General features: G+C 37.1%; 1 protein-coding gene across 1 annotated transcript; it reads left to right on the forward strand.

Moving 5' to 3' along the window:
• Positions 1-367: 367 nt before the first annotated feature.
• On the forward strand, positions 368-13622 carry LOC104521076 (nucleolar protein 10-like; the record flags this gene model as incomplete). The annotated part of the gene is made up of 11 exons (XM_010162967.1): positions 368-473; positions 1271-1369; positions 2127-2204; positions 4577-4614; positions 6274-6410; positions 7145-7210; positions 8686-8746; positions 9371-9456; positions 9810-9888; positions 11124-11273; positions 13527-13622. Coding segments are annotated over 11 exons (996 nt in total), but the record flags the coding sequence as incomplete, so codon positions are not given.
• Between the last annotated feature and the right edge of the window lie 642 nt (positions 13623-14264).

The raw sequence follows: 14264 nt of genomic DNA on the forward strand, positions 1-14264 counted from the left end.
CGCCCGCCCGCCCGGCCCGCTGGGCCGCTGCCCGCTTCCCGCAGCAGGAGGCTCTACAGGCGCGTTGGGCCTGAGCTCCTGCCCGGGCCGGAGCGGCCACCGGGCTGCCCCTTCGCCATATGTGCTTGTGGGGAGGGTGGGGATCGTAACTAACAGCAGCTATAAGTGTTTTTAAACTAAACGTGCAGTTTGGATGCGTCCATCTCTAACTGTAGGTGTGTTATTCCACAGTATCTTAAAAAACACTACTTTGTACGTTTCCTTGCCCTGGAATGGTTAAAGTTGCCAATGGAATTTTTAAAATAATCGAGAGAAAAACAATTAATGGTTTAAATTTCTTATACTTTCAAATTGGATAAACTTTAAGCGATTCTCTGGTTCCTTCATGTGTAACACGCTCAGGACTGATGTATGTGCTTTCTTACAGTGGCTCTCAGACAGGAAGAAAAGAGCTTTACAGAAGAAAGATGTGGGTGAGTTTTCCCATCACAGCATCCTCAGTAATACGCAGCTACACATATACAACATGCACATCCAGAGGGAGATACTTTACTGACTGGTACAAGGAAGTTGTGCATAGCTCAGATTTTAAAAACTACAAAATTAGAGCTATAAATACTTCTGATTAGAAGGCCATGCTTCAGCTTTCTACACAGCTTTATATAAAAATAGAATATTACCAATATTGCTTTAAATTTCAGGCATTAAATATTGAGGTTGTAGATTATATAGAAATGTGATAGATTAATTCCATGTATAGTTTATGATAAAGTCCAACCATAAACTCTTCCGTATGTATTTTGCTTATCTTGGAGTGCAGGAACATGATAATTTTAGCCTAAGCTTGTTAGCCAATATAAAATATGGCTATTTACATATTATAAGAAGGGTTGTCTAAAAACCTCAACCCCCCAAAAAATGCAGAGTTAACAGGAGGATGGACTATATTATACAAGGTCTTAGTTGTGTAACACGTGTTAAATATTTACTACTACCTTATATAATAATTTGTTATTTAGTTACTCCCCCAAAATAGGCACTTATTTTGAATGCAGGTAGCCTACATCTCAGGGTTAACAGACTGTATTAAACTGTTTATAACATCTGTTAATTGTACTTGAAAGATCTTTGTATTTTAAAGATTTTGAAAGGTTTTACCTATATTCAGTTACCTTGGCATGCTTCCATAAGAAATCATTACAGTTTTTTGTGCTGATACAATAGTGCTACCTTTAAAAAACATGTTATGTTTTATTTTATTTCTTTATAGATATCCGTAGAAGAATTGAACTTATTCAAGACTTTGAAATGCCCACGGTTAGCACAAAGATTAAGGTATCAAGAGATGGACAGTATATTATGGCAGTTGGTGAGTTAACAAAGTGTCTCTCTGTAGCAGAGGCCAGAAGTGCTAGAAAATGTTGATTGCAGAATGACTTAGTATTTCAGGTAGAATTGGTAAGAGCTCATTTTTAAATGTAGCACTGACAGAGTTTTGGAAGCTTACTCTGAAGATGTGTTAGAGTGGCTGTTTTGGTAGTAGTATTGTGAGAGACTTGTCTTTAGAATACAGGTGTTCTTAGAATCATAGAATGGTTTGGGTTGGAAGGGACCTGCCAGTTGGGGTTTATAGTACAATTAAAAACTGAACTGTTTATAATACAGTTTAAAACTAAGGTTTTAATTATTTTTATTGTGTATATGTAAATTTGCTTTAGATAACTTCTCCATCCTTTAAAACAATACTCAAACAATGATGTTCAAGGTAATGCTACATTTTTTAACTGTCAAAGCAGGATCCAAACATGAGTGCTTTAGCAGGCTTTAATAGCATAAAGAGACTTGGTCTTTCAGACTTACCGGAAGATATTTCTAAGTTCTGTATGATGTATCTGGTAATCAGAAGAACCTACATACAACTTGGGTGCTTTCAGGCATCAAAGACAAAAACCAGGCCATGAATTTATGTTACTAAGAGTTGTGTTTTTCAAGTCACAGAGACTTTGGCAAGATCAGAATACTTACAGTTGAAATGCGGTAAAGCCTGTATATATAAAACATTATATTTAAAAAAAATGTTATCTTTTTGTTTAATTTTTTTATTAAAGATCAAATTGTTCTTTCAGGAACTTATAAGCCAAGGATCCGCTGTTTTGATACCTATCAGTTATCCCAGAAATTTGAAAGATGCTTAGATGCTGAAGGTTAGTATAAACTATGGCTGTTAGTACAAGATGTCTTTCATATGTATAATTCAGGTTGGACTCAAGTACAAATTTCCCTCACTGTGCTGAGAGGATAGAATGTACTTTGGGGGAACACAAGAATCGAGAGTAAAATGTCACCACCTAGTCTTTACCTCTGTATTTTTCCCTTTTCCTCCTCCTTCAAAGTTCTTTCCTTTCTTGGAGTGGTATGAGGAATGTAAGATTTACCTTGAGCCAGTGAGCGCAGGGCTTGGAGCGTGAATGTGGCAGGATGCTGTGCTCTGCCTGGGGAATGGGATGCGGGACTCATGGCTGGGTAGCGGTCAGTTCTCCCTTCTTTCCCCTTCTCTGGAGCAGTAAGGTAGGAGAACGCACTGTGGTTGCACCATCGTTACTGAAACTAGGTTCTCGCTGTTTTCCCTTTGGAGCCCAAACTCAGTAGGTGAGTTAGAGGGTAAAGAGAATTCCTTGAGAGTGGTTTTGTTAGTTTGTTTTCTTGGAAGCAAGGTACTTGGGGACAGATGGTAGCAGGGCCAAGGCCCTAATTACACCTTGTTTGCTACTAATTTGGAGGTAGAACAACTATAATCTGCAGGCATTTAGACTAAGAGAGAAGGTCAGAGCTGCTGTGCTCCGAGTTTTGGAGTACATAGGTTTGGGGAATGCTGTGTGGGTTTTTTGTTTTTATTTGGGTTTTTTTATTATAAAACTGATGGTTGAAAACTGGGATACAGGGGTGACCAAAGCAATGAGGGAATGAGCGTAGAGTGCCAGAAGTAGTAAATCGTTACAGGAGAATGAAACCGCTCTGTGATGCATGTGAAAGTGATGTGAAAAATAAAAATTGAGAACTACTGAATTAGATCAGGAAAAGGCATTGGAGCATCGTAGTGTTTCTTTACTCTGTGCCAAGATGGCCAGCCATGTCCTGGGGTGCATCAAGCACTGTATTGCGAGCTGGTTGAGGAAGGTGATTGTCCCACTCTACTCTGCACTGGTGTGGCCTCACCTTGAGTACTGGGTGCAGATTTAGGCACCACAGTATAAAAAGGTTATAAAGCTACTGGAGAGTGTCCAGAGGAGGGCCACAAAATCGGTGAAGTGCTTAGAGGGGAAGCCATGTGAGGAGAGGCTGAAGTCACTTGGATTATTCAGCCTGGAGGAGACTGAGATGAGACCTCATCACGATCTAGAACTTCCTCACAAGGGGAAGAGGAGGGGCAAGTCCTGATCTCTTCTCCCTGGCAACCGTTGATAGGAAAATGGCAGGAAAATGCACCAGAGCAAGTTGAGGTTGGACATTAGGAAAACGTTCTTCACCCAGAGGGTGGTGGAGCACTGGAACAGGCTCCCCAGGGAGGTGGTCATGGCAGCAAGCCTGACCTTGTTCAAAAAGCGTTTGGACAAGGCCCTCGGACACCTGGTCTGAATCTTGGGATTGTCCTGTGCTAGGGTGAGAGTTGGACTCAATGATCCTTGTGGGTCCCTTCCAACTCACAACATTCTGTGATTCTATGTAGGGTGAAGGGACAATGCTACAACATGGTAAGATGGGAGGTGGTGGGGTAGGGATTCAGAGAGGCTGGGGAGAGAAAGCTATGGCAAGAGTGACACCCACTTTAAAAGAACAGGAGTCATTGTAATAGTAAATGCTTGCTGGTAATTAGAGATTAAAGTGCATTTTTTTGAACTGGCATCTTACTAGACTGCAAAATTATGTTTAATTTGAAATGTAGTATAGAGTCACTTCAGGTAACTTTAAATGAGCTACCTCATTTAAATGGAAACAGTTTAGCTGAAGCAGCTACGCCTTAATGTTCCCAACCCAGCCTTTTTAAAACTGAAGTTCAATACGTTGCAGTGTTCAGCATGGATAGTAGGTTTCAAGCTTGAGAGTTTTTTGAGCCTTAGAACTTTTTCTGTGGAAGTGCTGACCCCTTAGAAAGATATGTGTGCAGGTTTGTGCGTAGTATATCCAGACTCATGTCACTTTTTGTCATCTCTGATGGATTAGCAAAGATCCATGGACCACACACTCACTCAAAACAGTTTGATTAGACTTTCCCTGGGCCCATAAATACATGGTTGAGCATTGTGTTGAGGAACATGTCAAGCATACAAGAACGATAAAAAGATTACAAGATGCTTCATATGTTTCTAAAGTTTTAGAAAACTACTTACTATTTTGCAAATAACGTTCTATAATTAAAGATTTTATCACAATGCCTGCATTATGCATTGACACCTGTGGGGAATACTTATATGACTAAAGGTTAGCATGAGTGTAAATGTTTCCAGGATTTATGCCAATGTTTGCAAATAAGTTTGCTTACTTAGTTGACTTACAGTTCTCTTGCTCTCTCCTCTAGTGGTTACATTTGAGATTTTATCAGATGATTACTCAAAGGTATGTTTAATGTTTTCAATGTATAAATGAAAAAGTGGTTTAATATGTATATTAAAATGCATTTTCATATATAGTAAAGGCAGTCAACCAACACAACTTTTGGAACAGAAAAGGTTTTTTTAAAAAGCAAACAGGATAAACAATTTTTGTACCTTCAAAACACTGTTTGTTTTCTTTGTCTCTTTGTATTATAATTTGCCTTACCACTTTTAAAGTCTTTTGTCTGTAGTAGAGAAAAACTTCAAATAATGATCTATCCTACAAACAAAATAATGTGAAAAATTGAATTAGTTACTCTTTCTAAGATAACATTTAGGCACAATCCCTTGTGATGAATGATACACAAATACATCAATCTTGGGAGATGAGATAGCTATAGGTAAATTAATAGCCTGATTTGTCAGCATTGTTGTAGCCATGATGATTGTAAGTGTATGAATGAGGCAAAAATTGTAGAGAGATGTAGTGTATGGTTGTTTTGTTTTGTTTTGTTTTTTATGAAGTGCTGTACATGGAGGAAGCAGTTGAGTTCTTAGGACCATCAGCCCTTTTTCAGGCCCAATACAGTTACCACTTCTAATTCTGTTTAAAACATGGCTGTTTCCTTCAGGTGCAACAGCTGGTGCAATAAAACATGTTACCTCATTCTGTAAACTTTGCTTTGCTGATTAATCAAAATTAAATATGAAATTTAAGCATATAGTTTTGCTTAGGACAAGTCTTTTTTTTTTTAAGTTAACTGTTTATTTTAATGCTTTCTTTTTTTCTCTCTTAAGAGACATTAGCATTTCTGGTACAGGTTTGTTTTAATAAATATTTCTATTTGATTAGAGACATCATAATCTAGCCTTCTAGCTTTAGTTTTTTCCAAATTTTTCCCGTATGAGATTTCCGAGACTGTGCGTGAATTCAGGTAGCAGAATGCACTGGCTGATTCAGTACAGTCGCATTCCACGTGTCTGTCTCTGGGAGGATGTTTCTGGTTGTCCATACCAAACAGTTAATTGTGAAGCTGAGGAACACATTGTGTTCACAAGTGTGTTCCTGACCGCTTACACACAGCAAGGCTTGTGCGTGTTTCAGCTGAAATCGGTACTGTATTTCAGACTGAAGCCCTACTTTCACAACTTAATACAACCTTGTTTTCAATTTGATTTTCCTAAAACGCACCGAAATGAAGAAAGAAATAGATCTGTTTGTATAGATTCGTACTAGTATGAATCACTTATTGAAACACTGCTGTGCATCAGGATGTAGAGTTCATGTGCGTAGTGCCTCTGAAGATATTGGTGCCTGCATGGCATTGTACCTGGAAGAGGTTATTAACTCTGGTGTCTGAAAGAAGTGCAGATGTTAGTTTTGGTGCAGCACAACACCAAGATGACTATACTGCTTCTGGTTGCAGAGTCACTTTCAAGGTGTCACATATACTCTTGTGACTGTTCATTTAATGTTTATTAATAAAACTCTCTGATGTGGCTATGATGAAGCACTGTGAGAATGATGAAGCACTACCTGATTCTGTTATTTTAATAGAAATGGTTTAAATGATAAACCTGTGTGAGCTTGAAAAAAAACGCTGGAGTTTGTGCTGTAAGACAAGTCGGGGAGACTGTGTTCTGCTTCTGTCTGTTTCAGTGTTCTCTGTTTTCTTTTCAGATTGTCTTCTTGCAGTGTGGCAGGTTTGTGGAGTTTCATTCACAACACGGCCATTACTACAGGACACGAATACCAAAATTTGGTAGAGATTTCTCTTATCACTATCCATCGTGTGACCTGTATTTTGTAGGAGCAAGGTATTGATTAAGTGGATTATTTTACTTCATTTTTGCTAGCAACATTTTCCAAGAATAAAATTAACATTAAAATACCAGAAAAGTTAAAAATTGACAGAAGTGGCAGTTCCTTCCAAATTCATAATAGAGCCTGTTTGTGAAGAGTGGAAAATGTGGGAAGACTAAAATTAATTCAGTTGCCTGTACTGTTTTAAGCCTTTTTTTCTTTGATTCTTATACCAGGCGTATAATGTATTTACAAATTTGTTATAAAAATTGCAATTCAGTGTACTGTTTTTAAAAGTTATAATCTAAGTAAGGAAAATTACATAACTTTTTCTATCTTGATTGGTATTTTGTTGCTGTTAAAGTGTAAGTCAAATCACATAAAATAATTAGAGCTTGTGAGAAGACACAGTAAAAATGAAATTAGGTCTTTAGAGTTTCAAATAAAATAAGTAGCAATTCAAGATACAATGTAAATCAGGAAATGAAAAGATCTCAAGAAAAGAATTAATGCATCTTTTCACTGAAAAAAGACTAAATTCCCTGGAAAAAGAATTGCAGTGTAATAAGTACACTTGGTGAACATGCTCATTTTTCTCTGTAGTTTTAACACTGAAGAGTAGATTTATGTTTTAGATTATAAAGTCTGAAAATTTTATATTTGGTAAAATTATAACTCCTCCTAACTTACAACAGTATTTTTCAGTATTTGTAGCAGAAAGGGGTAATTTTGGATTTTTCCTTTGTAGTTCAGAAGTATACAGGCTAAATCTGGAACAAGGAAGGTTTCTGAACTCCCTGCAAACCGATGCTTCGTAAGTTATCTGTAGTGTATGACGTCTGTCTTCTTTCCACCAGGTGGAAGCAAACCACTAGCCTGCTCTCCATCAGTTCTGTATCTGAACACTGCCCAAGCGCACTGTAGAGTCGAAAAGAACATATGCTGAATCTGAACCTCATTTTATTTTAATGCTTTGTAATTATTTGTTCTAGTTTTTATGTTTTAATTGAGTTTTATTTTGTATGTGTTTTAAAATTGCTTCATATAGACTTGTAATAGGTATTATATAACTTGATCTTAAGAGCATTTCATTAAAATTTTGCCGTTATTGCTCAATTTAGCCATCATATAGAGATCTACCCACAGGGTATGTACTTTCCCAGACATGTCTTTGTCCTTCTGGTCTTGGAGTAGCCCAAAGAGAATTTTTATATCTCCAGCATGTGTCTTGATTCTTTTGAAAACCCTACCAGAGCAGGAGCTGGTCTTTCATGTGGGGAGAGGCAGATGAGAAGAAAGGACTTGACTAGATGAAGTAGCCAGTTGGTGGGCAACAGCTGGTGTTCAATGGGTAGGATAGCTTAGTGGAAGCAATATTTGGGAAGGCACAACACAGAAACTAAGCAGCAGGGGAAAAAAAAGGGGTAGAATCCTGGAGAGGGAGAGCTAAGGGTGCAGTATAAAATCTGAATTAGAGAGTTGAAACTTAAAAGTGTGAGAAGGTTGTGAGGTGCAGTAGCTGCACAAGTTACAGAATTAGAGGTGGAGGGCTTTGAATGGCAGAAGTTGGAAAGTCCCAGGGTGAGTGGTATAAAGAGAAATATTTGTACTTTGGAATAATTGTTGGAAAAATACAGGTCTCTTGGGTCCCCTGTTGAGAAATAGGGTACTTGGGTGAGGGAAAGTAAGACAGGCCATTCAGCTGAATATGTTGGAAATATAAGCTTCAGAACATAAGTAATTGAGAAGACCTTTTGATATAATTGAGTTGTTTAAGAGTATAGTGGAGCAGAGCTAAATGGCAAGACTTGGTGGTGGGTGTGGGCAGAGAAATGCAGAGTCGTTCAGGTTGGACAACCTCAGAGCCCAGCCTCCTGCTCAAGGCATGGTCACACTGATTTCAGATGAATTTTCCCTGGCAGTCTTGAAAAATCAAAGGATGGAAATTCCACAGCCTCTATGGGCAACCATTCCAGTGCTTAATTATCCACATAGCCTAAAAATATGATCTGTACATCCAGTTGGAAGTGATCCAGACATTACCTGTTTGAAGTAATCAGCACTGTCTGTGATGGCTGCAAATTCTTGGTAAGCTCCTTTTAAGTATGGGAAGCTGCTAGTAGGTGGCTGTCCATCCCTCCCTCTAGCTTTTGCTTTTCCAGGCTGAGCAATAGAAATATTGAAATAATAGAAATATAGAAAAGAAATAAAAGAAATATAGAAATCTTTTAGTTGTTGATGTGTTAGATTATTCTGAGGTCATTAAACTTTATCCTTTTTCTGTTTCAGAGAGAGTAATGTCTGTGACATAAATCCTGTACACTTCTTGTTTGCTATGGGGACAGTTGAGGTAAATGTTTGCATTCCTTTTATAAAAAGGACAGTAGTGTTTGTTTCTTTCTTATATTAATTTGCATGAGAATAAGAAGAAATCATGACAGGAACCTAATTAATTAATTTGATCTCATTTGCTATGTTAAGTATAGATCTATTAAACAAGATTACTTTTTAGAGCATGTTGCAGAGACAATTTCTGAGCTACCTTGGTTGCTGAGATGCTTGAGATTTTGCAGATGAGAGAAAAAAAATGTTATCTTGCTTTACAGTATGGCCATCTGTAGCATTTAGCTGCATGTGTACTCTGATAATCTCTGGAAATCTACTGTTAATGATTTTGATTCAGATCACGTATTTTAAAAATGTAAATGAAATATGTAGATCTTGTATGCCATTAAGCATGTGTACTCTGTTAATCTCTGGAAATCTGCTGTTAATGATTTTGATTCAGATCACATATTTTAAAAATATAAATGAAATATGTAGATCTTGTATGCCATTATTAGAACAACACATGTCAATGTAGGAAATTTGATTAATCAGTCATAGATTAAAAAATTCATCATTTTATGTAAACATTTTCAGAATACCGAACATCTGTTGTGTAAGTTTTAAATGTATTTTCTGAACTGTTTAGGGTAAAGTGGAATGCTGGGATCCTAGAACCAGAAACCGAGTTGGGCTGTTGGACTGTGCTTTAAGCAGTGTGACAGCAGACACGGAGTGAGTAAAGGCGACCTTTTCAAAGTGTGTCCTTCTGTTTTTTAAGAAGTTTTGCTTTTAGAAACAAATCCCACTTTGCATTAAAATGACCTGCCTATGGTATTCTCACTGGTAGTGTGAGTAAAGGGTTTTCTTAGTCATGAAGGAGCATCTTAGTTATTGATCTGAGTAGCAGCTAACTTTCTTTACCGCCACAAGTTGTGAATGTAAACAGTGCAGCTTTTTGAAGTAGTATTTCTGAGTAATATCTGTAGCTTAATTTACATTAATTATCTTCGTTGTTTTTAACATTTAAAAAATTATTTGCAGCCTTTATTGAAGAAATATCTAACTATAAGCATTGTGCTTTTTAGGATAGATGGTTTACCATCCATTTCAGCACTGAAATTTGATGGAGCTTTGAATATGGCTGTTGGAACATCTACTGGGCAGGTAGACTTATCTTCATCTACAACAGTTCTTAGGAGATCCTGTTCTTGCAATTGCCAGTCCAAGTCTATCATACATTGAGTGCATTTACTGTAATGTAAATATATATTAATACAAATATTTATAAGAGCATGAATTACGTGTATTGAATAGTAAGAGTCATTCTTAAACTGCAAATTAACTTTGTCAAATGGTCTGGCTCTTCTGAATACTGTAGAGACCACTTAAAATTGTCACAACCTACTATGTAACTTCAAATTCTGAAGTTTTCTTATGACTTAAGAGTCATGAATGCAAGGAAGTTGTTGCTTTTTGTGTAACATCTCAATGCAACATATATGCTCTCCTTTATATTGATAGTGGCTAAAGAAGCAGAAGTGATGGTCTTTCAGCTATTGTTTTTACTGTCTTATCTTTCTAGAAGGGATCATTTCGATTCATTTATTCATTGTTGCCATTGTATTTGCAAAGTGGAGTATGGGGATTTTTTCCTACCTTCATCAGTCTTTCCATGGGTTTAGAAAACTGTAACTTGTTCAAGAGTGGACACGTATGCAAGAGTTGTATTTGTGATAATCACAGAATGGTTTGGGTTGGAAGGGACCTTGAGGAACATTTAGTTAGTATACGTGTCAGGCAAATTTTATTGGGGATTATATTTTTTATTAAGCAAAGTGATAATCTTTTTCCCAAAATTGTTAGCGTTCACACTTTGAGTGTGAAAGATTTAAGGTCTTTCTCAAATTCCATAGGAAATTTTGGAGACAAAATTGCAGGTTTCTGGAAGACAGGGTATGTAAAAAAATTACATTGTCTGGTGTTTCACTCAGTGAAAGTGATACTCGCTGAATGCAGAAGGGAGTGTGAAAATTTCAGTCTTGTACAAACAGCACAATAATCTGAAAGTGGAATATTAGTACTTAAGAAATCTGGAGAGTCTTGAAAAGGGTTCATTTTTTCAGTAGAAATTAAAATGACTTTAGAAAGGTGGTGAGCTCTTAAATTTGGTCTTAATCTTTCTAGACTGAAGCATGCTGAGGTTAAAATATATTGCCAGTATAAACTGGACCCACTGAGTAATGTTTTCAGAATTGAAAATTGTTTCTTTTACATAAATTCTGTCCATGTATTTAAGTGAAAAATCTCAAGTTTGTTAAATCTTCAGTGAAGATCTGTTGTGTGTGACTTCCTCTTGATCTTACAATATTGTAAATTCAATCTATCTCTTATTCTTCAAGGTTTTATTATATGATCTCCGGTCTAGTAATCCGTTAATAGTCAAAGATCACCACTATGGCCTGCCTATTAAGTCAATTCAGTTTCAGCATCAGTTGGATTTAATTATCTCTGCAGATTCTCGAATTATAAAAATGTGGAACAAAGATACGGTAAGTGTGTTTATGTTGCTGCATTCAATTTTTTTTTTAACTTTCTTTTTGTTTTTGTTTGTTTTCATGCAGCTTGAATAATAAAGGTGAAATTCAGTGTAGGAAGTTGGGTTTTTTTATGTGTCCTAATTTACATAGCATTTTGTCCTGTCTGACTAAATAAACCAACATCTTGGAAGTTATTAACAGCCTGTCAGGTATAAAGATACAGTCTTTGAAAACTACTATCTTAACCATTACCCTGGTTTGTGTATTTCTCACAGTATGCTTGAACACATCCAGTTACAATTTGTTATCAGAGGAAACATGGTCATTCCATTTCCCTGCTCAGAGAAGGGCTAACTTCAAAGTTACTTTATGACATATTAAAATCAAGTGCTGCTTAATTTCACAGAAACCTATTTGGATATTGAAGCAGATACTGTGGCTAGATGCAAAGAGCCATGTGTATTATGCGGTATTAATGGATTATGTTGCAGTAGGCAACGACTTTATCCCTGCCTTTTGCACCTCTGAGTGAAATGGAAATCTAAACTTGCATAACACTTTGTTTCATTATATCACGCTGTTCTTTTTCTTATCTTTCCGTCAATGAAGCTTGCACAAAATATGTTACCCCATAGATTTGTAGTAATACTACTGTGACTTGGTTCAGTTTCAGGTGCTATCTTTAGTCATTGTATTCCTCCTAAAAAACGTGCTCCATCTCTGCTTTTCTAGCTTTATAGTGAAACATATCAATAGCAGTTGTAGTAGTTTAGAAGCACTTTTTTTTCCTGAGTATTTCAGGCAATCATTTCTCTATTGTGCTTCTTCATGAACTTTCAACAGCCTCTTTTATTATTTTCTGTGATTGCAAGCAGTTTTTTGTAAGCTCCTCTGCAGTTATTTTTTATTGTTTAAAAGAGTGAATAAATAAATTATTGGTTATTATTTAAAACATCTGTAGTGGCCTCTCTCCATTTTTCCTAGGTACATATATTTCCCTTATTGAGAGTGAAACACTGTGAGGTTTGTCAGGTGGCCTCTGCAGTGGGAAAAGGGAGGGTTTCGTACTGCTGGAAGGCAAAGGTAGCTTTGGACTCTTTCCTAGAGTATGTTCCAGCTGGCTCCACCTCTCCCAGATGTTGGTTCCTGACTATCTCTGGCTGGGAACCAACTGCAGAGGCAGACTGTGGGGCGGAGAGCATATGGCTTTGATACCAGAATAGCCCCATGCTGAGACGTGCCTTGGGGTGGGGAGCATCAGGCTTTTGTCTGCTAAGACCAGGGTGGGGGAGGACTCTTATTAATCATCGGGGAGAGACCAGAGGTGGGTGGGGTAACAGCATGTAACTGGGAGGGAAAGGAAGGGCCCAGAAAGGTAGGTGGGATTGCTGCAGGGAAAGAAAAAAGAGGAATAGGATCAAAATTTGCTCTGTTCCTGTCCCTCATTTCAAACTGTGTAGGCATGTACTCTCATGCTTCAGGTGCTGTGGCCCAGTTCTTAGAGACTCTTCCTGTACTGGCTGTCTTGTGTGTTGGCTTATAAGAGCACCTGTATTTTGTCTGGGTTTTTCAGACTCTGTTCCAATTCTTATTTTTTTTTGAGAATGTTGTTTCCTGCTTTTACCTCTTTCTTAAATAACCTTTGTAACTTGAATTCTGATCTAAGCTAGATACCACTTGATGCTTTTACTACTTTTATTTTATGTTGATACCTCTTTAATACTGTTAGAAATAAAGTGCTGAGCTATATTTAATTTCATGTAGACATGAGCAGGGTGGAAGAACCAAGCTCCAGAGTCAAAGTCCACTTTCAACCCATTGTTTCAGCTAATGGTACCAAAACAAATTAATTTAAAACTACCACATTCAGAGTTGAACAAAATAAGGAACACACTGACAATGTGCCGGGAGTTTATGGACCTCCCACCTCCCTTTGCATAAAATAAAATAAATCTAACACATATATTTTCAACATGGAAGTGTGAGCTAAGAAATCAGAGATGCCACTGTGCACTGCTGAGTTTTCAATAACCATTACGCTACACTTCCTTGTAAGAGAGCAGCTCAGAGATGAAACACAATACTGAGTTCACTGTGTTGTGTTCAGATACTTCAATAACATTTTATTGCTTTGCAAAATCTGTTCCATCCTTATTCCATCATCTTTCTTAGCTTCTAGAATGGCTGTTCTTAATGTTTAGATTTACTAAATTTAATTCTATTGTCTGGAGTTCTTTATAATATATTTTCTTCCTACAATTTCAGGGGAAGATATTTACATCAATGGAGCCAGAATTTGATATCAATGATGTCTGCCTGTATCCAAATTCAGGTACGTTAGGTGTATTAATGTCTTATTAAGTTCAAATGGGAAGGCTTGTGTTAACCCAAGCTGTGATCTTTTTTTCTGTTCTAAAGGTCTACTTTACTCCTTATGACAGAACTAGAGAAAAATGGTTACTTGTCACTTAGTGTCTGTGTTTCCTCTGCATCTGTATTAAATCAGAGCCTCTCTGCAGTTAGAAGCTGCTGTGCTGTCAGCTGAGTGATTGATCTTTTGCTCTTTCAAATATCTAAAGTGTTTCTTTTCATAAAAATAGGAATTTTGGCCTTTTGTCTCAGTTAAGTCCCAGGTGAGTTAGAGCTTGCCTTGTAGAGCTAGGAAGAATCTCTTAATAACAAGTTTACAGATTTTTTACAAGTGTTTACAACTATTTGAGCTTTCCTTGTTTTAGATAGCACTTACTGTGCCCTCCCTTAGATTGAATACTTTGATTTTACATGTAGATTCCTAAGTGTATGGATTTGCATGCTTTTTGCAACTGTTTTCAAATTTGTTCATCTCATAACGTTATGTTTAGAGGTCAAAACTGAAACCAAAGTTTCCAGATCCTACCTTATGAGTAAAAATATTTTACAAAATGGTGGTTGTGTGTGCATATGCGCTTTGGCTGCATTGCAACTGGCCTTAATTTTCCCTGCTCAATCCTAGTTGCTTAGTTT

The sequence above is a fragment of the Antrostomus carolinensis genome, unplaced genomic scaffold (genome assembly GCF_000700745.2).
Source record: "Antrostomus carolinensis isolate BGI_N321 unplaced genomic scaffold, ASM70074v2 scaffold1710, whole genome shotgun sequence".
In the NCBI taxonomy this organism is placed as follows: domain Eukaryota; kingdom Metazoa; phylum Chordata; class Aves; order Caprimulgiformes; family Caprimulgidae; genus Antrostomus; species Antrostomus carolinensis.